This window comes from Ambystoma mexicanum, chromosome 2p (assembly GCF_040938575.1).
Source record: "Ambystoma mexicanum isolate Mex_15411 chromosome 2p, UKY_AmexF1_1, whole genome shotgun sequence".
NCBI lineage: Eukaryota > Metazoa > Chordata > Amphibia > Caudata > Ambystomatidae > Ambystoma > Ambystoma mexicanum.
In genome coordinates, this window is record NC_090923.1 from 737,720,555 (window position 1) to 737,746,463 (window position 25,909).

The 25,909-nt window shown below is 47.9% G+C and overlaps 1 protein-coding gene across 2 annotated transcripts in view; it reads right to left on the reverse strand.

Annotated features, from left to right (window-relative positions):
* Nucleotides 1-25,909, reverse strand: part of PSMD8 (proteasome 26S subunit, non-ATPase 8) — a 251,293-nt gene that overhangs the window by 187,158 nt on the left and 38,226 nt on the right. For both annotated transcript variants that reach the window (XM_069644355.1, XM_069644356.1), the window contains exon 4: nt 16,423-16,588. In XM_069644355.1, coding sequence (XP_069500456.1) covers nt 16,423-16,588 — 166 coding nt within the window. The remainder of the gene's footprint in view (nt 1-16,422; nt 16,589-25,909) is intronic.

Below are 25,909 nucleotides of genomic sequence, written 5' to 3' on the forward strand. Positions count from 1 at the left end.
GGCCGGTTCAGTCTTGCTTGGAGGAGGCCTTGCCGCCCTGGCCTCCTTGACGATGGCGGGATCCCCCTTGCTTGCCGCAACCTCTGTAGGCATCCTGGGACGAGGAGCAGGCCGCCTGGCGGTATGTAGAAGAGCCACCACTGGATCCCTTGGAGGCACCCTGTCTGCCACCGGAGCTCCGAAAGGGCCGTCGTCATTGATGTACCCCCTAGGGCCCGGGCCGTCTCCGAGTCGGTCTTGATGGCCTGGAGCGACTCATCCGTCTTCACAAAAAGGTTGTTGCCGTCGAACGGCATATCCAAAACTCTGGTCTGGACGTCCTGGGGAAAGTCCGTCGCCTTGAGCCATCCTCGTCGTCGGAGGCAAACCCAGAGGATGTCGGAGGCAAACCCAGTTGCCTAGTTGGCGAAATCCGGTATCGGCAATGTCCGTTGCCACCGTTATGGCGTGATCCAACGCCACATCTCCTTCCTGCAGAATTTGTAGGGCCTCCGACCTCTTGTCGTCCGGTAGGAAGTCTAGCAGGTGAGCTATCTTGAACCAAAGCTCCCTGTCGTAGCGGGCCACGATCGCCAAGGCATTGGCCGCCTTAATCGTCGTCGCCGCCGAGATGACTCACCGTCCCATGGAGTCCAACTTCTTGCCCTCGCTGTCCAGCGGGGAAGTGGAAGTTGAAGCCGCCGCACCCGCTGCTTTCTTCTTGGCCGCTGCCGAGACCGGCGTGGGCTGGGCTCTGAGGCACAAGGGGGCGGCATCGGGGACACAGTAATTCTCGTACCTGTCCCTCTTGGCGGGTGTCGTGGAAGGGTTCTTGAGGATAGCCAGCCCCTCGTCCCAGATGTCGACGAGCAACGGCACCGCGAGGACCGTCTTCCTCTTGGCCTCTCGTCGTTGGTAAAGAAACCCTTCCTTTTTCTGTTCTTCAGGACAGAGCTAGAAGAGCTCGGATGCCCTGGTTATCATGGCATGAAAGGAGCCAATTTCGTCGGGTGGAGAACCCCGAAAGGGGGGGGGGGGGGGTTGATGACGGGATGACTGTTGAGTCATCGCTGCCGTCGTCATCATCATCATCCGTCCCCGTCGCTGTATCCTCTCTAGGGTCCGGCGAGGGGGATGAGGGGTCCACAGGCCTCGCCCTCGGCTTGTTCGGAGGGGTTCCCGACGGGCCTGGTTCTGGATCCTCCGTCGGGGTCCATGGTAACCTCATCTTATCTCAGTATATAAGGATGGGATCGCCAACAAAATGGCCGCCAAGCTATCCTGGGGCTCGGGTAATGGCTGCAACGGACAGGATGGCCGCTCCACTGGGCCCTCTTCGTCGATCACATCAGCGGGAACCGTCCCCTGGGATCGAACCTTCTCGAACTTCTCGTTGAGGCCTATGAACCTCTCGTTGAGGCCCTTCCCGGATGCCACCATATCCTCCTCAAAGGCTGATTCCGAGTCTGTAATGGCCACCGCCCCCCGTTTTTTCTGCCGGGGTCTTCACGGGGGTCTTAACAATGGGCTGGAAAGAGGATTCCCTCCGCGGTGGCAGGGATACTCTGGGCCCAGAGGCCGTTTCCACTGGCATAGTCTCAGCCGGCTTCGTCAGGGTCACAGCAACCACTTCGATAGAGGCCTTTGCCGGCTGGATCAAAGCCCTCACCACCTTAGGTGCGTCCTGGGCCTTCGCCTTGTGGGGGAGGGGGTGAGGGTCAGCGCCTCGCTCCCCCTCGGGAGCCTTCGAGATCGACCGGGGCCGCTCCAGCAGCTTACCCGGGTTCTCGGACTTCCTCTTCCCCGAACCAGAGCGATGGCTCGTGGTTGAACGTGCCGGGGAAGTCGCGCCCTGCCTGGCAGCCGAAGAGCCTGACCTTTCGGCGCTCCCGGTGCCCGCGGACTTGCGGTGCTTGGCCTTCTGTTGGGCCCCTGTCGCTGGGGCGCCCTCACAAGGCTTAGAAGCCCGCTCAGACTTTTTCTTCGCCTTCTCACCTGCTGTGCCCTTCTCCAGCCAGGCGGCGAGGCGGGAACGACGATCTTGTTGGGTCCGTTCCGAAAGGTTCTTGCAGAACGCACAGTCCTTCTCCACGTGCGTCTTGTCCTCATGAAGGCAGTAGAGACATCGCGAATGCTCGTCCTCCTTGAAAACATTTTGTAATCCGCATCCAGGGCAGCACCTGAACAGCTTGGATCCGGGCGTCGAGCTTCCCTTGTCCTGGGCCATGTCCGTTGAGGTAGGCCGCAGATCTTCCGGAATCTCTCCAAGAAGCGTAAACTCGATGAAAACTTCACCCTTGAGGGGCGTAGAAGAATTCCCGAAACGGGCCCCATTATCGGAAGTAGAAACGGTGGAGCTTGAGGCTCGATTAAACCGAAAAAAAATGAGAAAATCATGAAACAGTGCAAAAACGCAGCAAAAACTCGAGCTAAAGCACGAGGACTCCCAGCACTTGAACGTGCGGTAAAAATCTGAGGATGGCTGCCAGAGGCGGGGCTTAGGGAGAGGGCAGTCATCGGCTGGGAGCAGTATGACCCAGAGATCAGTGATTGGTTACTACTAAGAAAGACAGATTAGAAACGAAACTGATACTGATTTTTTCTTTACCGAGGATTCCCAGCCTGACGACGGGGAATATTCACGAGCATGTGAATCCATGCCAGACCCCATGCTGGAGAAAGTAATGTTCATGTAAGGGAGCAGACTGAGCTTGTCAGAGTTCTCGTAGTTCCTGAATCTCTATTAGTAAAGGGTAGAAAACCACTCCTTTGTCCCCCAGATAAGTTTGCCCGTTGGGCTCTTGCTACCAGACAGTGTATTATAGGTTCCCCTTGGGCGACCCACTTATGGGCTCAAAGGGTAAGGATAGAAGATGAAGAAAAACCCCAAACCACAGTTGCCCAAGTCACCAGGCAACAAAAGGTGTGGAAATGTGTAAAAAGGTCAGCACAAGAATATAAATTCCGCCTGCTCCTCCAATACAATCACGCCACAGCAGGTCTCTCTTACCCGCTTGCACAGTCGTGAGGGACCGCAATGCACCAAAACTCCAGGCCGCTTCCCACCCACCAATTCTGGTCTCGACCGAGACACCAGGCCCGAACTCGAATTTCGGCACCCTCCACACACACTACTCCTCGTCTCTAAAGCCCACTGTGGCAGCACGTTCATGCTCGTGCTCTGGTGCTCGCTCCTTCGTGCTGGTGTTGTGGCGTTCACCGCTGTTAAAGGAAAGAACCTCAATCCTGTAGTAGTCAAGCCTCACTGCTGCTCTCAGCCACTCACAATTGCAGAATCTTCCTAGAATCTGTTTTTCACTAGATCAGAAAAATATTGTCCAGTTGATATTACTATGTGATCTTGCTGATCATCACAGTACAAATGATCCGGTCTCCTACCCTTATATTACTGAAAGTAATCTAAAGTTACTATTGGGTTGACTTCCCTAGAACTCCTGTTCGGTGTTCCAAATAAGGTTATCCTAACTAGGCCTACTTGTATTTAAATAAACCATTTTTTTACAAATACAAAGTGTATGTGTTTTTGGACCTTTGTACTGATTCTACAGCCCGCTCTTCCTCCTAAAATAAGCCTGGCTGCTCGGTCTACGCTACCCCAGAACTCGGGTGGTACAGCCTTGTACTAAGAGTGGAGTCTTGTACTGCCTAGGTTGAATTGTTTTACGAAGCCCATAGTTGGACTTCAGAAAAACAGTCCAAGCACTGGCCTTCTCCCCCCCCTTGAATAGCTGTGTGCCATTCTGATTAAGTGTACTGTGGGTTTAGCCGACCTTGTTCTGCCTGGTGCAATCCTAAAAATATCATAAAGAGTTTGTGCTCAACTTAATCTGTGTTCCACTGATCTGAAAAACAACTAATAGTTTATTATATTAGGTTTTACTCGCCTGGTATAACTGAGTGTTATCCTGAAGTCTGGGACCCCTCTACCGAGAGCAAACACAAACAAATAACCTGTTCTCTGAGAAGGGACCCATTCAGGAGTGCCCAAAACCATGTTTTAGCTCACAGTAATCCAGACGTAGATCCCATGCTCACTCTGTCTTAGGGAGGCTCAGCTTCGCCCAATGGTTCCAGACTAGGCCGAAACATGTCTGGGGTTGCTGATGGTACTCTTGTTCAGAGGAGATTTGCCTAGCATTTTGGTGCTGGGCTGCCCTTGTGGGTGGGACAAAGTGATATGCAAATGGTTATTTCTCCTCTGTGAAGGCTGCAGTGAGCTAAAATGTGGCTGTAGACCCGCCTGAGTGGAAGAAATTCCATAGAACAGGGTATTTGAGCCATGTTCGTTCACAGTTGGACTCTCACACTACTTCATCCTTAACCGAGTGTCACTGCATGACTGACAAGGTCTACTACCCTTCAATTACTGACTATTCAAAAAGTATATGTAACCTGGTTTTACTCCCCAAGAACAGCGGATTGCATTCTGAACATGTTATAAGTTTACCTAACCTATAAAAGGTAGTAGTTTGTGTTGTATCCCTTAAGTATGAAGTTGGTTTTTATAATTGTTTATATAGAATGTGTTAGTACTTATTTACCCAAGATTCCTCTTGGCCTACTTGTATTTAAATAAACCATTTTTACAATACACAGTGTTTCAGTATACCAGATGTATGCAATAATTTCTTTGCATCAAGCTGCAGCCCTCTCTCCATCCTAAAATAAGCCTGGCTGCTCCGTCTAGGCTACCAAATACTCAGGTGGCACAGCCTTGTACTGTCTCAGTAATATGGTTTTACTGAGCCCTTAGTTGGACTTCAGAAAAACTGTCCTAACCAGCAGCAGACTTTCTCTTCTTAGCTTTTGCAATTAAGCTCTTCAAAATGAAAATTATATATATCGACGGTGGAGCATTGCTTTCGGAAACCAATTTGCAAGGTGTTTAAGATTTTATATTGATGTGCCCATTTCATCAGTTTATCGTGCAGAAGTGTTGCGAACAATATCCCTGGGCATCTAACATCGCCAAGAGTAGAGTTAAGTCTATCCTCCTTTTTGACAACAGTGAACAATCAATCTCTGACTGGAAGACAGAATCCTGCCCTTAGAACTTGGCTGAAGATGCATTGCAATATAGATACCCATACTGCGCACTGAAGATTACAAATTTGCATTCGATAAGGCACCTCAGCCAGCAGCCTCCCCACCCGCCCCCACCCCCGAGGCTTATAAATTCTTAATTTGCAAGAGTAATGACGTCTATTTGTAGGTTAGAAATCTTTGCATCTTCATGGAGTACGATAGTCCCGAAAGGCTTTTTATGAAATGACAGCCGTATATAGACAGACAAAGTTGCTTTATTTATTGGGATAATTTAAGCTGCCTCCTTTAAAGCCAGAGGTTTACCACAATTGTTCCAAAACCTTCCACTGTCATTCGTTGATAGTATGTGAAGCATTATTTGCCAGTCAGCGTGGATTGGCAATGCCCCTTCAAGCAAGCGCGATAGTCTGTTTTACACTGCTTGATAAGGGATCCAACATCTTCAGGGTTGCCATCATAGGTTTTTAGGGCCCTCCTAATATTGCACCTGAAGGCTCTTTTCCAGTGCTATCAGCGCATCATGTTTTCTTAAGGGGCTGCTGGAAATATTGGTGTACATTTTCAGTGGGCTAATATATTCTGTAACGTGCCGTTTTCATTCTATCCAATTCGATATCATGTCTAGGTTATCAGTGTCTTGGGGTATGGGAAAGTTCTAAATGAAACAATATGGGCATTCATGGCTTCAATGTTATGAGACCATCAACTGCAATTACCTTGGTGATTAATGATAGTCTCCCCTAACAGACACATATTGCCCTTCTAATTTGAAAACTGAAAATCAGATTCAGAATACAATTGTCACTGAGCGGCGAATCACATACTACCAAAGAAACAACATGCGCAAAGTGGTCGCTAGATAAGAAGTAATCCAAGTGGGAACCCTTAGGTCCGGATTGCCACGTCAGGGACCCTGGAATATCACCACTCATTCTGTCATTTAACATGACCAGATCATTTGTTGCCATAAAATGTAACTGAGCATTGCTAGCCAGATTGTCATTTGGTTTAGTTAAAATGACAGCAGGCAGGCAATTATTCCAGAGTTCAGGTGTTGGCCATCATGCCTGCCACACCATCTACTAAAATTCCCCCACACCAATATTATTGTATTATCAGAATATGCCTTTAGTCCATTTCTAGGTTACGAATTAAGGAGCTCATTTGAGCGTCTATGGGGGGGGTGGGTGGGGGGGGGGGGGGTTGGCGGGTGTCTGGAATATACGCATTTAATAAATGCCCCAGTAAGCCCTAAATATACCACAACTGCCAGAACATTCATGCTAGCTTTCAAATCAATTTCAGTGACTAACAAAGAAAAGGAACACCAGTAACCAGGCTCCCAATAGGCCTAAGCCCCCAGGGCCCTTCACAGCTACCTTAAAAAAGTTTTAAACCCATGAATGAAGAATTCTTCCAGCAACCAACTTAGTCACTCTGTATTATAGGGGAGAACCCCTAATGTATTGCAGAAGTTATTAAATGAGTATCACAGGTTTGTGAACTCGAAAAGCATGCAGGTGTTAGTTTATCATAGGAATCATGTAAAAAGAATTTCGGCTACTTATGTGAAATCAGTAGCCATGCCTAGTGTATCTTATTTTGACCACTTGGGCATTATATTTTCTGATGCAAAGACTGGGAAAGCACAGGTTGAGCGTGTGGTAGGTAAAATGAAACTGCAAAATGGGTATACTATGCTTTTTTCATCGTTTGGTGGCCAAGTGGTAACCCCAGCATTAAAGGCTTGCCAGGCAAAAATCAACTGGGATTGCCACATATGGGCCATTAACAAATTGGGTCAAATTGCACTTTTTAGGACAGTTTTTTCTGAAGTCCAACTAAAACCATTCAACTAAGGCAGTACAAGACTCCACTCTTAGTATAAGGCTGTACAACCAGAGTTCAGGGTAGCCTAGACAGAACAGCCAGGCGTATTTTAGGAGGGAGAGAGCTGTAGAATCAGTACAAATGAAATGGTAATACAAATGGCCCAAAGAAAATCAAACACTGTTTGTAAAAATAAAGGATTTATTTTATTACAGGTAGACCCAGATAAATATAGGGGTAATAAAGTACTATCACACATTATACTTAATTACAATAAAAAAACAATAATATTCTTGAAGGTGCACAGACCAAAACATAAACTTTATTTGGAACACCTAACAGTATTTCTACGGAAGCCAACACCTTTTCATACATATTCAGTATAGGTCACACCTATTCTTGGGGAGTAAATACCAATTGTTACTTTCACAATTACATTCAGTAATGCAAGGGCCGTAGAGCCTATCAGTTGTACAGTGTCTCTCAGTAACAAATCACAATCAGTCAACTGGACAGTATCCGTTTTGTGAATAGTAGAACACTTATTCCAGGTACAGTAAAAACCTACAACTACTTTTCTGATAGAACAGTTATACTCGATGAGTAAAACCGATGTAATATTCAATTACAGGTGCTTTTGAGATCAGTGGAACGCAGATTGAGATAAGCAGTAACTCTTGTAACTTATTTTTGGATGGCACACAGCTAACTCAAGGTAAGTAAAACCCATATACTTTTTCAATCTCCCAATTAAGTCTAGGTTAGACCTTTCCCATCAATACAAGTTAACTTAAGTACGACTTACGTGAGGCCTTTAGAACCAAAGTCAATGGGTTAGATAGCACAGAGAAAGTAAAACCTAATGTTACACTTTACTGAATGACTGAAAGTTATTCTAGGTAGGCAACGCTAATACAGATGTATTCTGGACAGGCTAACAGCAAGTCACGGGAAGCAAGACCGAGTTGGGGGAACACTCATACAATTATCCTTAGAGGAATAATCTGGTTAAACCAACACATTACTTTTGGGAAGAGGCCCAACCTAATCACAGGTGAGTAATATACCTTCACATCTACTTTCTATTAGAATAGCAAAACCGTTTCTAAGGAAAGAAAGATATTAACAATACTTTTAAGAATAGTGCATCACACATCCAAGATGAGTAAGAACTTTTGTAACTGATCACTCGAGTTAGTTACCAACTAACTCTTTATAAGAAAGTAACTTTTTAACAGTCATTTTCTTTTCTAGGGAAAAGGCCTTAAAGGACTTAAGTCTTTTCCTAGTTCTTGGAGCATGAGTGTTCTCAGTGGCAGCAGGGGGGTGGTCACTAGGGACTAGTGACCAACAGACAGTGTCAGAATAAATTCTTATGTAGCAAGGAAGACTGGGTAAACAGGTGAGCACTTTACTTCTAGAGGGTACAGGGGCTTCACAGAAGACACCCTAGCAGGATTCTAGCAGTGGGACTGGATGCACTGGATGAGAGGCCTCCCCCTCACAGAAAATACCCCACAGCTACACTGAAATCCTATGAGACTTAAGATTAGGACATACCCAAGCCAACACAGTACCTCAGCATTGAAGAAGATTTTGCAGCAGGAGGACTTCCAAACTGCAGCCAAAATCCCAGTCAGTGGATTCCTTGCTGTGGTTACTGAAAACAACACCTCAGAAGGAGCAGGGATCAACGAAGAAGGCTCTAGGCAAGGTTTTCCTCGCGGTTGGATGCGGTTCTGTGGAAAATTGTGGTTTAATTCTCGTTGTTACAAAGGTCCAGCACTTTGGTGAGGGGAGATCCACCAGCATGCCCACGAAGTTTCAGCGTGATTCGGAAGACTATGCACTGCACAATGGCTCGAGGACCCAGAGTATTGCAGCAACGCAAGGTCGTAACAACGGGTAGCATGGCTCAAAATGCAGGTCTTCTTGAGTCTAGTGGGTCTCACCAGGCTTTGGGTCAGGGTTTTCAGAGTAGCCAGGTCGATCGGAAGGAAGGGCTACAGCAGGCTCTGGTTACAACAGCAGGCTTGTCGGTCGCTGGAAATCATTTCAGCCAATTTCCCTTTGTCATCCTCTTCGTTTCGGTTCCAGTGGTCGACCTGACTTAAACTTCCAGGTTTGCAGTATTTAAAAGCAACTACAGCACAACTTCTGCATTCTCTCCCTGCATTTTACAACAAGGGGTGGTCTGGTTGTGCAGTCAGGACATTCAGCCCCCCACTGGGATTTGTCCCCATTCAGTTTTGGACTCCTCCCTCGATTCCTGCCCTCAAAGACAGACTGGAGACTGGAGCCTGGGCAGGGAAGGAACAAGAAAGGACAAGAAACACAAAAATGGCAAAAAAAGAAGACCAGGGCCATTTTGGTAAAATGAGGACCCTTAGGTGCCTTTACTGCAGCTGTGAACACAGCCCGCGGTAAATGTGCACCAAATGAATACAAGGTATCATTGCCACCAGCCACTGAAGATAAGCTTGTCCCAGTTTTAGTGTGAAAGGGGATACATTGCATCACCCCAGCACTCCACATAAGGTGGGGTGTGCTGACTTCACCTAACAAAATGTAAAAGGAATCCAAACATAATTTCTACCCTTGGAAAATGTAGTGCTCTCAAGGTTAGCCAGAGAAAGTTAAAAAAGGAGCCTGTTGGGCAACCCAGCAACAGGCACTTATTACCAGAAAGTTGTTAAAGAAGACAAAAAGACTATTGAGTGTGTAAAAAATGGCACCCATAAATAGAGTAAGTTTTAGTGAGAGAGCACAGGGCAGGTGTGAAACCAGAGTCCCGAGCGCTGCTATGGCAAAGATAGATGACAATGCATTACTTACCGTAAAAGCATTTCTGATGGTTGTATCTGCTTAGATTCACATGCTGTGCATAGGTCCGACATCCAGTGGTCACTGCGGAGTATTGCATTTTGTTTTTCGTAGTCGAAAAGGGGACGTCGACAAGGCGTGTCTGTAACACTATCCCTATAGTGACGTGCGTTGTACCCACAATCCCTCACGCGTCGAGGTCCCTCTGTTTGTATTTTTCTGCCCTGAGGGAGCCTTTTGCCGTGAGCGAGTACAGAAAAGAGAGAAATATATATAAAAGGATGTCTATGTTCCTTCCATCCGAGCGGGGAGGAAGGGTGGGCGCATGTGAATCTAAGCAGATACAACCATCAGAAATGCTTTTACGGTAAGTAATGCATTGTCTTCTGATGTTTGTTAATCTGCTTAGAATCACATGCTGTGCATAGACTAGCGAGCAGTACCCGGAGTTGGCGGTGGGTTATGAGAAGGAACAGTAGAGAAAAGATGTCTTAATACTGCCTGCCCAACCTGGGAATCAGATCTAGAGTGTGCATCTAGACAGTAGTGTTTTGTAAAGGTGTGCACAGAACTCCAGGTTGCCGCTTTGCAGATGGACTCAAGGGGAACATTTGCAATGAATGCTATGGAAGCCCCCGTGCCTCGAGTGGAATGTGCTCTTGGCTTGAAGGGTAGTTCTCTCTTAGCAAGAGTGAAACAGAGAGTGATGCATTGAACAATCCATCTAGACATAGTGGATTTTGAGACCGCATCTCCTTCTCTTCCTGCTGCCACCGAGACAAAGAACTGATTAGTCTTTCTCAGTGGTCTGGTTCTTTCCATGTAGAAATTGACAGCTCTGCGTACATCTAGTGTATGCAGACTTTTTTCTCCCGAGCTGGAAGGGTTTTGAAAGAACGTTGGTAGTTCTATAGTTTGGTTTACATGAAATTTCGAGATGAATTTAGGTGCAAACCTTGGGTGTGTGCGTAGAACCACCTTATCTTTGTGAACTGTTACGAGGGGGTCTAGTACAGAAAGAGCCTGTAGTTCACTTACTCTCCTAATGGAGGTGATAGCTATTAGGAAAGCAGTCTTAAGGGTGATATCTTTAAGAGTTGCCTTGTGCATGGGTTCGAAGGGAGGGCCCATGAGTCTGGAAAGTACCACATTTAAGTCCCATCTGGGAGCTGGGTTAGCTATCGGAGGGTGTATCCTCTTTACCCCCTCCATGAAGGCTTTGATAACTGGTATCTTCCACCACGACACTTTAAGTTGGGAAGTGGTGTATGCAGAAAGTGCCGCTAGGTGGACTTTAATGGAATTGAACACTAAACCTGAATCCAGTAAATGGGTCAAGTATAGAATAATGTCAGTAGGAGAGCAGTCAACTGGGTTGATGCTAGTACCTCTACACCAGATAACGAATCTTTTCCATTTGCTAGAATAGCAGTGTCGAGTATTAGGTTTTCTGGCTTCCCTGAGGATGTCCATACATCTCTGTGGGAGTTGTAAATGTCCAAATTCTATGATCTCAGGAGCCAGGCTGCTAAGTTCATGGTCTGAGGGCATGGATGCAGTGCTCTGCCCTTGTCTTGTGACAGCATGTTGTACGGGCAGGGAAGTTTCACTGGGGGAGATAGGGACATCTCCATCAAGTGAGCGAACCATGGCTGCCGGGCCCACATTGGGGCCACTAGTATCATTGTAACTTGCTCCTGATGCATCTTGTGCACCACTTTGTTGAGAAGGGGAGTCGGGGGAAAGGCGTAAACAAATTTCCCCGACCATAGAATCGACAGACCGTTCCCCTTGGACTGGTTCTGGGGGTACCTGGAGGCGTAACTTTGGCATTGTGAGTTTTCCAGAGTTGCGAACAGGTCTATTTCCGGGAATCCCCATTGAGTGAAGACGTCTAAGACGATGTCTTTGTGTAATTGCCATTCGTACTCTCCGGGCAGGGGGAAGTCTCTGCTGAGTTTGTCTGCTAGAAGATTGAGTTCCCCTGGTACATGTTGTGATAGTAGGAACATGTTGTGTCTGAGAGCCCACTTCCATATGTTCTGGGACAGTTTGGACAGTCCTGGAGAGTGAGTGCCTCCTTGCTTGTTGAGGTAGTACATGGCTGTGGTGCTGTCTGTGAGGACCATCACTGTCTTTCCTTGTAGCTGTTTCTGAAAGGCTTTCATTGCTTTGAACACCGCTAGTAGTTCCAGCAGGTTTATATGCTTGGATGCTAAGCTCGGAGTCCAAACTCCGTGGGCCGTCTGATGGGATAGGTGAGCCCCCCATCCTGTAAGGGATGCGTCTGTGGTTAGAGTGGCTTCCACTGCGGGTGTGGCAAAAGTTTTCCCTAATAACAGGTTTTCTTTTGTCCACCACCGTAGCGAGAGAACCAAGGCCTGCGAGACCACCACTAGATCGTCCCATTGTCCGCTGGCCTGACACCACTGGCTGTAGAGCCACTCTTGCATTGGGCGCAGGCGCGCGTGAGGTACCAAATAAATACATGACGCCATCATCCCTAGCAAGCGCATTGCTTTGCGTACCGTCACCTCTTGGCCTGCTACATAATGGGGAATCTGAAACAGCATGTTTTGGACCCTCTCGTTGGAGGGGAATACGAGGCCGTCCTTTGTTCGAATTAGAGCCCCTAGGAATTGTTTGATTTGGCTGGGGTCTAAGCTGGACTTCTTTTCGTTGATGGAGAAGCCCAGTTGGGACAAAAGGTCTACGGTCTTTTGGGTATTGGAGAAGCATGTTTCGTAAGAATCCCCCGTTATGAGCCAGTTGTCGAGGTAAGGGTATACTGGGATGGATAATCTGCGCAGGTGGGCCGCTGCCACTGCCAGTACTTTCGTGAATACCCTTGGTGCAGATCCTATCCCGAAGGGTAGTACTCTGAACTGGTAGTGTTTGTCCTCTATCTTGAACCTGAGGTATTTTCTGTGCGATGTCAACATTAAAATATGAAAGTATGCATCTTTCATGTCCAGTGTTGTCATGTAATCCCCTTGTGATAACAGTGGGATTACCTCCTGTAAGGTCACCATACGAAACTTTTGGGGTTTGACAAATATGTTCGCTGGGCGCAGATCTAATACAGGGCGCATGGTTAAGTCCTTTTTGGGTACAAGGAAGTACACTGAATAAATACCTTCTGTTACCTGTGATAGGGGGACGGGCTCTATAGCTTCTTTCTTCAGTAGTTCTTCCACCTCTTGAAGAAGAATGGAGAGGTGTTGCGGTGTCATGCGTCGGTTCCGTGGGGGTTTGTACTTCGGGGAACCGTTGAACTCGATGCAGTATCCGTGGGCTATGGTGGATAATACCCAACGGTCTGACGTGATTCCCTCCCATGCTGAAAGGAACGATGTTAGCCGGCCCCCGACCGGTGATGCATGGGAGGGGACCCGAATTTTCGGGTCATTTGCTGGTATTGGGCGTGGAACCTCTGGGGCTGGAGCCACCACCTCTTCCTCTGCCACGGCGTTGGCCTCTTTGACTGAACTGGGTGTTACCCTGGTTAGTGGGCCAGTTGGAGCCAGAGTAATATTGTTGTTGTTGGTTCTGCTGCTGTCTTTGGCCACGAAAGGAGCGTTTATTACCATAGCCTCGCCTGTTAGGGGGCCTAGAAATTTGATCAAGAGTCTTGATGGTATCAAACTCTTTTTTAGCATGTTCTAGGGCCTCATCTACTGCTTTCCCAAACAGATGCGTTTGTTCAATGGGTTTATTTATGAGGGAGGCTTGGGTTTCGGGCTTAAAACCTGAATTGCGTAGCCAAACGTGGCGTTTGAGAAGTATTCCCTGCACTAGGGAGCGGCCAGCCGTCTCAGCGGCATCTAGGGAGTTCTTAACGATGCCCTGGTTTACCAGTGTGCCCTCTGATATTATAGCTAGCAGGCGAGAACGCAGAGGTTCAGGTGCTTCCTCTGCTTCGCTGCGCAGCTTGTTCCACTGTGCATCTGCGTAGCTAGCTAAAAGTGAGTTGTTATTAGCAATTCTAGTAGAGAAGGCGGCGGAGGTCGTGATTCTCTTCCCCAGTGCGTAGAGTTTTTTGCCTTCTTTGTCTGGAGGTGCTTCACTAGTGGATAGTGGCACCCCTGCTCTTTTTCTTGTGTTGGTAACCACAAGGGAGTCCGGAATAGAGTGTCCTCTGATGTATAAAGGGTCAGAGGATGAAGGGCTGAAGAGCTTTTCTATTCTAGGGTTGACCCCTCTTACTAAAGCTGGGTTAGTAAGGGAAGGAGAAATTCTTCTTTTAATAGAAGCCAGGAGTGGAATAGATTGGCTAACAGGGGCTTTTTCTTTGATGACTTTTTCTACAAAGTCAATGTCTGGAAGAGTTTCCCCTGTATCAATTTCAAAATGCGCTGCTGCCTTGCGCAATAGTGCATGGAGGGAAGGTTGGTCATCTATGGGAGAGGAGTTCCCATGTGAAACCTTGAGAGGAGAAGGGAGAAAGGCATCAGGGTCTGAATGTACTGATGGGGATTGCCAAGGCTGCACTGACGGTGAATGCCAGGGCTGCGAGGTAGCTGTATGCTCTTCAAAACCTGTAGCAGTGGTGTAAGGATCTTCTTCGAACCCCTCTTCCTCAAGTTCTACCTCTTCTTCTCCACCCAAACACTCCTCATCTTCTTGGAGGTATTGCTCCTCCTCAGTGAGGTCAACCAGTCTAGGAATCTTGACTGTAGGGTCATCCTGTGGCCATTCTCTTTGTCTTTTGTGAGTGGGTGGGTCTTGGTTTCCTAGAAACCTTTCCATTTTCTCCATGCAAGAATGGAGTCTTTCAAGGGTCTCATGGGGTACCCCTGAATAGTCTAGAGGGGGGAAATTAGTGTTTTCGCCTTCGAATCGTTTCGAACGCTCCCACAACGTCGACGAGAGGTTCCCGTCTCCTTCTGAAAAGCCTTCAGGTAGTTCGGAAGCGTCCTTTGGAGAAAGGGGCAGTTCCTGGCTACTTTTATGTTTTTTCGACGCGGTATTCGACGTTTGTTTCGTCGTCCGCGTACGTTTGTCTTCGGCGACAATTCTCGCTAGGCTCTCGACCACGATCTTGTCCGTCGAGGGCTCTGGTGTCGACGTTGTGTGCGTTGCGCGTTGTACCTCGACGGTCGCTCTATTGAGCGTTGCGCCGGATGTTTTTGGGGTAGCGCCCGTGTTAGATGGAAGCCCAATCGCTGGTCGCGGCTGCGTTTGCGGGTGGGGCTTGTGACCTTTACGGTCTGCGGTAGACGCCGGAGTGCCCTGCGTCCCCTTCGGCGCTGATGGATCCTTCGTTCTCGACGAAGAAGAGCCGTGGGTAGTGTGTTTAGCCTTATGGGGTTTGTGTGCGTCCTTGTCGCCGGGGTGTTCATCCCCATAAGCAGGGCGTGAGCCGAGCCCGTCGGGGCCGGGGACGGACGACGAGGAGCGGGAGCGCTCCTTCTGGGGGTTCATGACTTCCGTAACGGATGTCGAGTTATCGCACTCCTCGTCACTTTCAGTAACAGCGGCAGCGGGTGAGGAAACGGACTTCGACATCGCGTAGTCCGCCCACCTCTTAACCCTACGTTCTTTAAGAGTCCTGGGTTTTAAGAGCTTGCAGGCTGCGCAGCTGTTCTCTATGTGATCGAGGGGTAAGCAACGATTACAGAGCTTGTGCTTAACTTTCCAAGTATATTTGCCCCTGCAGCGTGGGCAAAACTTAAATGGTGTCCTCTCCATAGCTGAGGCAATAATAGCTGGCGATAACAACCCCAAGGGAAAGAAAGGGGAGAAAGAAAGACATTCTCAAAGAGAAGAGACAAAGTTCTAACCCCCACTCTCCCTACTGTAAGTTGGCTGTCGAGGCCAGGCCACGTGTTCGGCAGCGCCGAAGGATCTCCTCCGCTCTTCCTCTCCGTCGAAAATCAGTTCGGCGGAGAAACAGCTTCACAGCTAACGTCGAGGGGGAGGGATCGTTATCAGTATATTAAGTTATGACAAAAGGACCGAGGTCCATGGCAAGTATAGCAATGTCTCTCTAGGAGCTCCGCGAAAGGCGACCAGAAACTGGGCGGAAAAAAACAATCTGAGGGACCTCGACGCGTGAGGGATTGTGGGTACAACGCACGTCACTATAGGGATAGTGTTACAGACCCGCCTTGTCGACGTCCCCTTTTCGACTACGAAAAAAAAAATGCAATACTCCGCAGTGACCACTGGATGTCGGACCTATGCACAGCATGTGATTCTAAGCAGATTAACAAACATCAGAAATATATATATATATATACACACACACATACATACATACATACATACATACATAGATACATATACACACACACACACACACACACACACGCGCGCAGCAGCAGCAGCAGGATAGAGTGGCAGGTTTTTTTTATAGAGTTAAAAGATAGGTGCTTAGGCCTCGGGCTGCCCAAGTTAATGTGGTATTGGTAGGCATGAATTTGTGTGTGAGCGCTAGTGTAAGGTGGAGGGGTATGAGGAGCAGCGAGAGCCATTTCGGATTGGTGTATCCTCCCGTTATGGCGTTTAGTACTACACTGGGCCATGCAAGTTCCAGTCTGTTGTAGACAGAGTGGTTTTCTTGTGTTATTCTCCATCGGAATGCAGCATTCTTGCTGTTCCGGATTCGGTTTTGAGGCAAGAGCAGTAAGTGAGTGAAGATTCTATTGAGCACCCTCCTATGAAACGAATCAGCTAAATACATGGGGCATCTGTATGTTTAGCGATATACAGAAAATATACCTGTTCAAGAGAGACTGGGTGCTTAATGTAAACGTTGGTCTGGATGTCCTTCGCTGGTAGTCGCTCCAACTCTGTGTGGAACTCGGCAACTCTGTTCTGGGACAGCAGAAACAGCAAGTTCAGCCCCAGAAGCTGGTGCTTGTAAGCAGATTCTGGCAGCTCTTCCCTGTGGAGGAGAAAAAAATAAAAATTAATACACATTTCTTTCCCAATTATGAGAAGCGTTCTTTAAACCAAGCTCTGCTAAAGGCGTCCACCACAATTCTAGCAATCCTCGATCACAAATGATTGCACTCCCAGAATGTCCCATCTATAGAAGAGTGTCACCCTTCAATACCCTCTGCTTTGCTTAAAAATAAATCACTTCAGTGTTTGCAGTAAACCTTAAGTAAATTATATTTCCCATATGATCTGTGAACTGCAAGGTAAACATTTTGTTTTGAGCCATGGTTAAAGTCTAGGATTTATAAGTCTAAAGACAAGACGGGCATTATAGAGAAAACTTACATATTTGGAGACAAATGGTGTAACTTGGGCAATAGCTCCAGATGACAATACATTACTTACCGTAAAAGCATTTCTGATGGTTGTATCTGCTTAGATTCACATGCTGTGCATAGGTCCGACATCCAGTGGTCACTGTGGAGTATTGCATTTTGTTTTTCGTAGTCGAAAAGGGGACGTCGACAAGGCGTGTCTGAAACACTATCCCTATAGTGACGTGCGTTGTACCCACAATCCCTCACGCGTCGAGGTCCCTGTGTTTGTATTTTTATGCCCTGAGGGAGCCGTCTAGACGTGAGTGAGTACAGAAAAGAGATATATATATATAAAGGATGTCTATGTTCCTTCCATCCGAGCGGGGAGGAAGGGTGGGCGCATGTGAATCTAAGCAGATACAACCATCAGAAATGCTTTTACGGTAAGTAATGCATGGTCTTCTGATGTTTGTTAATCTGCTTAGAATCACATGCTGTGCATAGACTAGCGAGCAGTACCCGGAGTTGGCGGTGGGTTATGAGAAGGAACAGTAGAGAAAAGATGTCTTAATACTGCCTGTCCCACCTGGGAGTCAGATCTCGAGTGTGCATCTAGACAGAAGTGTTTTGTAAAGGTGTGCACAGAACTCCAGGTAGCCGCTTTGCAGATGGACTCAAGGGGAACATTTGCAATGAATGCTAACGACGCCCCCCGTGCCTCGAGTAGAGTGTGCTCTTGGCTTAAAGGGCAGTTCTCTCTTAGCAAGAGTATAGCAGAGAGTGATGCATTGAACAATCCATCTAGAAATAGTGGACTTTGAAACTGCATCCCCTTCTCTTCCTGCTGCCACCGAGACGAAGAACTGATTAGTCTTCCTCAGTGGTCTGGTTCTTTCCATGTAGAACATGACCGCTCTGCGCACATCTAGTGTGTGCAGACTTTTTTCTCCCAAATTGGAAGGATTTTGAAAGAACGTTGGTAGTTCTATAGACTGGTTTACGTGGAATTTCGAGATGAATTTCGGAGCAAACCTAGGGTGCGTGCGTAGAACCACCTTATCTCTGAAAAACTGTAACGAAGGGGTCTAGAACAGAAAGAGCCTGTAGTTCACTTACTCTCCTGATGGAGGTGATAGCTATTAGAAAAGCAGTCTTAAGAGTGAGGTCTTTAAGAGATGCTTTGTGGATGGGTTCAAATGGTGAGCCCATGAGTCTGGTAAGTACCACGTTAAGGTCCCATCCGGGAGCTGGGTCAGCTATCGGGGGTGTATTCTCTTTACTCCCTCCATGAAGGCCTTTATAACAGGGATCCTCCACCACGACACCTTGAGTTGGGAAGTGGTGTATGCAGAAAGTGCCGCTAGGTGGACTTTAATGGAATTGAACACTAGACCTGAATCCAATAAATGGGTCAGGTATAGAACAATATGTGTGGGAGAGCAGTCAATCGGGTTGATGCTCTTTCCTCTGCACCAGATGACAAATCTCTTCCACTTGCTAGAATAGCAGTGGCGAGTGTTAGGTTTTCTGGCTTCCCTGAGGAGATCCATGCATCTCTGCGGGAGCTGTAGATGTCCAAATTCTATGATCTCAGGAGCCAGGCTGCTAAGTTCATGTTCTGGGGGCATGGATGCAGAGTCCTGCCCTTGTCTTGTGACAGCATGTTGTACGGGCAGGAGAGTTTCACTGGGGGAGATAGAGACATCTCCATCAAGTGAGCGAACCATGGCTGTCGGGCCCACATTAGGGCCACCAGTATCATGGTCACTTGTCCCTGGTGCATCTTGTGCACCACCTTGTTGAGAAGGGGAGTCGGGGGGGAAAAGCGTAAACAAATTTCCCTGACCATTGCATCGACAGACCGTTCCCCTTGGATTGGTTCTGGGGGTACCTGGAGGCGTAACTTAGGCATTGTGAGTTCTCCAGGGTTGCGAACAGGTCTATTTCTGGGAATCCCCATTGTGTGAAGACGTCGAAGACGATGTCTTCGTGCAGTCGCCATTCGTACTCTTCGGGCAGGGGGAAATCTCTGCTGAGTTTTTCTGCCAGCAGATTGAGTTCCCCTGGTACATGTTGTGACAGTAGGAACATGTTTGGTTTGAGAGCCCACTTCCATATATTTTGGGCCAGTTTGGACAGTCCTGGAGAGTGGGTGCCCCCCTGCTTGTTGATGTAGTACATGGCTGTGGTGCTGTCTGTAAGGACCATCACTGTTTTGCCTTGTAGGTGTTCCTGGAAGGTTTTTAGCGTCTTGAACACAGCTAGTAGCTCCAGTAGATTTATGTGTTTGGATGCTACGTTCGGAGTCCACACTCCGTGAGCAGTCTGATGGGATAGGTGAGCCCCCCATCCTGTGAGGGATGCGTCTGTGGTTAGAGTGGCTTCCGCCGCGGGTGTGGCAAAAGGTTTCCCTCTTTCCAGGTTTTCCTTTGTCCACCACCGTAGCGAGAGAACCAAGGCTTGCAAGACCACCACTAGATCGTCCCATAGTCCGCTGGCCTGACACCACTGGCTGTTGAGCCAATCTTGCATTGGGCGCAGGCGCGCGAGGTACCAAATAAATACACGACGCCATCATGCCTAGCAAGCGCATTGCTTTGCGTACCGTCACCTCTCGACCAGCCACATATTGAGGGATCTGAAACAGCATGTTTTGGACCCTCTCGTTGGAGGGGAAGACGAGGCCGTCCTTTGTTTGAATTAGAGCCCCTAGGAATTGTTTGATCTGGCTGGGGTCTAGGCTGGACTTCTTTTCGTTGATGGAGAAGCCCAGCTGGAACAAAAGGTCTACAGTCTTTTGGGTATTGGAGAAGCATGTTTCGTAAGAATCCCGTTATGAGCCAGTCGTCGAGGTAAGGGTATACTGGGATGGATAACCTGCGCAGGTGGGCCGCTGCCACTGCCAGTACCTTCGTGAATACCCTTGGTGCAGATGTTATGCCGAAGGGTAGCACTCTGAACTGGTAGTGTTTGCCCTCTCTCATGAACCGGAGGTATTTTCTGTGCGCTGGCAACATTAAAATATGAAAGTATGCATCTTTCATGTCTAGTGTTGTCATGTAATCTCCTTGTGATAGCAGGTTGATCACTTCCTGTAAGGTCACCATACGAAACTTCTGTGGTCTGACAAACTTGTTCGCTGGGCGCAGATCTAATACAGGGCGCATGGTTAGATCCTTTTTGGGTACAAGGAAGTACACTGAATAAATACCTTCTGTTACCTGAGATAGAGGCACGACCTCTATGGCTCCTTTTTCCAGCAGTTCTACTTCTCGGAGAAGGATGGCAAGGTGTTCTGGTGTCATGCGTCGTCCCCTCGGGGGTCTGTATGATGGGGAACCGTTGAATTCGATGCAGTATCCGTGGGCTACGGTGGAAAGTACCCAGCGGTCTGACGTTATTCCCTCCCATGCTGGAAGAAAGGATGTTAGCCGTCCCCCGACCGGTGTTGCATGGGAGGGGACGCAAATCTTTGCGTCACTTGGTGTTGTTGGGGGCTTGGGAGCCTCTGGGGGTGGACCCCCGACCTCTCCCTTTGCCACAGCGCTGGCCTCTTTGGCTGTACTGCCCACTATAGGTCTGGTAATTGGTGGCAGGGTACTGTTGCTGCTGATTCTGCTGTTGGCGTTGGCCACGAAAAAAGCGTTTGTTGCCATAGCCGCGTCTGGTAGTGGGCTTAGAGATCTGGTCAAGTGTTTTGATAGTATCGAACTGTTTTTTAGCCATTTCCAGAGCCCCATCCACCGCTTTCCCGAAGAGGTTTGAGTCTTCAATAGGTTTATTTATTACAGACGCCTGTGTCTCCGGTTTGAACCCTGAGTTACGCAGCCATACATGGCGTTTTAGGAGTATTCCCTGAACCAGGGAACGTCCCGCTGTCTCTGCAGCATCCAGAGAGTTCTTCACAATGCTCTGGTTGACCTGGGTTCCTTCAGGCGTGTCCGTAGTGGTTCTGGCGCTTCTTCGGCGTCTTTGCGCAGTTTGACCCACTGCGCGTCCGCGTAGCTAGCTAGCAAAGAATTGTTGTTCGCAATTCTTGCAGAAAAGGCAGCCGAGGATGTGACTCTTTCCAAGGGCATATAATCTCTTGCCCTCCTTGTCAGGTGGTGCCTCGCTGGTGGACAGCGGCACCCCTGCCCTCTTCCTTGTATTAGTTACTACAAGGGAGTCTGGAATAGAATGTCCCCTGATGTACAGCGGGTCTGAGGGTGAAGGAGTGAAAAGTTTTTCAATTCTTGGATTAACTCCTCTGATTAGTGCGGGCGTGGATAGTGAAGGGATGATTCTCCTCTTCACTGAAGCGAGGAGGGGAATGGTCTGGCTGACCGGGGGTTTCTCCTTAATTACTCTTTCCACAAAGTCTATTTCAGGAGAGATCTCCCCAGTGTCCAGTTCGAAATGTGCTGCTGCTCTGCGCAACAGGGCATTGAATGTGGGCTGATCGTCTATGGGAGACGTGTTCCTAACAGGTGAATTGTCAGGAGGATTTAGGTTCAGGACATCAGTGTCCGAATATACTGATGGGGATTGCCAGGGATGTGAAGGCCCTTCTTCTGGATTTTCTCCGAAGCCTTCCCCTACCATGTCTTGGCTGTCTTCCAGACCTTCCTCCTGGTTCTGTCCCTCTTCATCGTCCACAAATTCATCCTCCTCCTCCAAGTATTGTTCCTCACCAGTGAGGTCATACACATTATGGAAATCTGAGGCTGTGTCCTGCTGGGAGGGATTGAATAGTCTCGGATATTTAGCCCTGGGGTCCTCCTGAGGCCCTTCTCTTGGGAGTGGGAGGGTTCTGGGTTTTCATAAACCTCTCCATTCTCTCCATGCAGAGATGGAGCCTTTCCATGGTCTCATGGGGTACCCCTGAGCGGTCTAGCGGGGGAAAATTAGTGTCTTCTGCCTGAAAACGGCTCGACCTCTCCCATAACGTCGAGGAAAGTGTCCCGTCGCCTTCCGAAAAGCCTTCCGTGTGCTGGGGGTCCCCCCGACTGAAGGGGGTAGTCCCTGTCTTTCTTCGGGCTTTTTCGGCGTGTCTTTCGACCTTTGCGTAGCGCTCGACGTGTCTTTCGGCGTACGCTTCTGGGCATCGGCTACAACGATCCTCGCCAAGCTCTCTGCGACTCGTTTGTCAGAGGAGGGCTGTGGTTTCGACGTTACGGGTGTCTATCGTTCTACGGCGGCGTGCGCTCTCTGCTGGTGCGCGCCGGCCGATGGTTTGGGGGCAGCGCCCTTATTTGCCGAAAGCCCAGTCGCTGGTCGCGGCTGCGGTTGCGAGAGGGGCTTCTAACCTGAACGGTCCGAGGAGGCTGCCGGTGGAACCTGCGTCTCCTTGGGCGCTGATGCTTTCTTTGTCTTTGACAAAGAAGAGCCGTGGGTTGTGTGCTTATGTGTGGTATCGTGTGCGTCAGTGTCGGCGGGGTGTTCATCCCCATAAGCAGGGCGTGAGCCGAGCCCGTCGGGGCCGGGGACAGACGACGAAGAGCACGAGCGCTCTTTAGAGGGGTCTACGACTTCCGTAGCGGAGGTCGTGTTATCACGTTCCTCGTCACTGTCGGTGGTAGCAGCGGCGGGTGAGGAATCGGCCTTCGACATAGCGTAGGCCGCCCACCTCTTGACCCTACGGTCTTTTAGAGTCTTTGGCTTAAGAAGCCGACAAGCCGTGCAACCCTCCTCTTTGTGATAGAGGGGCAAGCAGCGGTTACACCGTGAATGCTTGTCCTTCCAAGTGAACTTGCCCTTGCAACGCGGGCAAAACCTAAAGGGTGTCCTCTCCATAGCCGAGGCAGTAAATCGTGATAACGACCCCAAGGGAAAGGAAGGGGAAAAGGAAAGGCATTCTCAGAAGGAAACAGAGATGTCCCACGACCCCACTCTCCCTACTGTATTTGGCCTGCGAGGCCAGGCCACGTGTTCGGCAACGCCGAAGGATCTCCTCCGCTCGTCCCCTCCGTCGAAGATCTTGCTCGGCGGAGAAACAGCTTCACAACTGCGTCGAGGGAGGGATCTATGTGTTATATATTAATAGGAAACGACCAAAGGTCGAGGAGATGAAATCTGCAATGTCTCTCGAGGAGCTCCGCGTAAAGGCGACCTGTAGCTGGGCGGAAAAAAACAATCTGAGGGACCTCGACGCGTGAGGGATTGTGGGTACAACGCACGTCACTATAGGGATAGTGTTTCAGACACGCCTTGTCGACGTCCCCTTTTCGACTACGAAAAACAAAATGCAATACTCCGCAGTGACCACTGGATGTCGGACCTATGCACAGCATGTGATTCTAAGCAGATTAACAAACATCAGAAAATAAAATTATGCACCACAATAGGCTATCCACATTTCCTGTATGGAGCACAATTCTGCAAACCACAAAGGGACATCACACAACACATTTCACTGTTCTGCTCTCAAGCAAGCTGGAGTAATGTGCCAATTTAACTTCCAATGTACCCCACAGCTCTGTCCCCTTTGGTGCACGGAGGAACTTACCTATTTATGGAGCACTTGCTACCACAGAATGCCCTAGTTCCAAAGTCCTGTTGATCACCATGGTTACTGCTCTCAAACTTAACAGTACTCATCACACTAAGGAGGAAAGGAGTAGGTCTTGATGGAATTTAAAGTGTTTACCCCTATGATATACCAATTTCTCTGCAGACCATAATTTACTGAGAGCTCTTACAGGTTTAGCACAGGCTAATGTGGGAACAAACCCTTTAAATTGGAGCAGGAACCATCTGCATAATCTGGGGCTGTGGCAGATTTTAGTGTTAAAAACATTACATAAGTTCATGTTATAACATTGGAGCAAAACTTAAATGCTAGAACAGGGATTGAAATAAAATAAAGGAGTTGAAATGGAGCTCCTGGGTACCAGTCACCACCCAGGAAACCGGCAATACCTTTGGGGGAATGAGGAGCGAATACATTGTGTGCTAGAAATCCAACTTTCACACAAGAAGCAAAATGTAATTGTCCCAATGCTCCTTCATGCAAATTCCTCAACATGCAGGATAATGCTACATAATTAGGTTTGAATAGTACCAGTTGGCCTGGGAAGTTCCTGGTCGATGTTGGGGTCAGCTAACGAGGCGCTGAACTGCTCACAGCAATTTTGAATTCTGCCAAATCTTTTACATTTTTAAACTCAGCCCATGAAAGGTTCACTAAAATATATAGTTTAAATCCATGTACTTAAAGAATCTACTTAAGTGTGCAGCTTAACCAGCCACCTAAACAAAACGAGGAGGTAGCTGGACTACAACTCCAGATGTTATCTGAACTGTTAAAGTGAATCCAAGAAATCCAGGAGGGCAACCATCACTTTATCTGCCCTGCAACTTTTTTATTCTCACTTAAACCACTGGTTCTATGTCCACTGTAGAGAGCCAATGAGAGAAACTCGGACAGCAAGACCATTTTTTTCCTAAATAGCAGTATTCATTTAGAAAAAAAAAAGCAAAACAAAAAATAAAAAAAATACACAAACTTTCACTGGACCCCATTTCTATAAAAGGGACTTCCCCATCTTTCAAACTAAGTTAAAGGGCTGGTCTGGACGATTCACCAAAATAACCCATCCAAACCTACACTAACGGGCCCTAGCATCACAAAACAAACGAACAGTATCAATAGGGATCAGCAATTAGACTCCGTTTGCTCCGGTAGCTGACTTTGTACCCCAAATGTCCATAGCCAAACCTTTGTATGGTTGAACAATGGCGTTTTCCCTAGGTCTCTCCCAGTTTCGTTGAGCAAACTGCTTAAGTTTGTCCCATATGTTTTGTATTTGCTTTCGGAGTATGCAAAGAGACTTATTCTCAGGTAGATATCTGGTGATCCCTCCTCATCTAGCGAGGTACTTTGCACCCATTTAGTTCATGGTGTTCAAATGTCTGACAGTATGCAGCTATGATGTACATCTCCTTTGGGCCCAATGGCCCTTCCTTTGCTCCCCTTCTTTGGTACTCAGCATCTCTATGAGTTTCAAGGTTCAATTTTCCAAAATAATTAATCTGTCCACTTTACCAGAACGGGATGGTGTTTGTCTTTAGTTTTTACATCATAAGTTTTCCCCTTCTTGAGGTAGATCACCAATTGCCTTTAGCACGTTACTGCATCTTGTGGAATACAACTGCCCGCTTCCCCTCGCAACGTTTCCCACCGCGTACCTGGGATCCTGTTACAAACTACTTTTTTTTGCCATAGTTTCCTGTGGTACCCCATTCTTTTTGCTTCATTTTATCCGGTCCTAACTTTTTAAAAAGGGAGGTTAAGCCTTCAGCTCCACATGCCTTGCACTCATGGTTATGGGATAACCGATCACCCCTTCAAAGTATAATTACTGGGAAACTAAGTTTCCCTTTTTAATTCTTGTACTTTTTACATTGCACACAGCCCTGTGCAGTGCAGTGTAATAGGGATAGTTTTGTATTACCATAGCTTTTTAAACATGGGATATTTGGTCAATTTATTTATGTCCCTAAAGACGAGCTGCTGACAGATACATTTTTACCATTTCGGCACAATTTTTGGTGTGCACATTTGCGTTTACCGCGTATGGCTACTTAACATTGCTAGTGCCCTAAAATGACCATGCCACAAGATTTTTCACTTGTTCTTTGGCCATATTGTGGTTCGCTCTTCATCCTGCACTCAGGTCAGGAAAGTCCTTACACAGTCATACATGTGTGGGAGGGGGACAGAGAGGAGGGTGTGGGGGGGAGGTTGGAGGGGGGGTTCGGTGGGGAAGAGAAGAAAGACCATGTGAAAGAAGCCTTGGTACTGGAAAAAAGGAAAACATATCTGGTAAAATTGGTGCAGAGATTTACACATTTTTGCAGAGCTTTAAAACTATCACCAACACAAGACCCATGAAACCTACTCAGACATTGTAGTGAGAAACAATGTGGCTCCTGTGACTTTTGGGTACAAGGCCCCATTCATCTTAGTTGAGACATTGTATTGTGCTCTTGTTCCATTATTTTCTGCATCTAAAATACTTACCTGC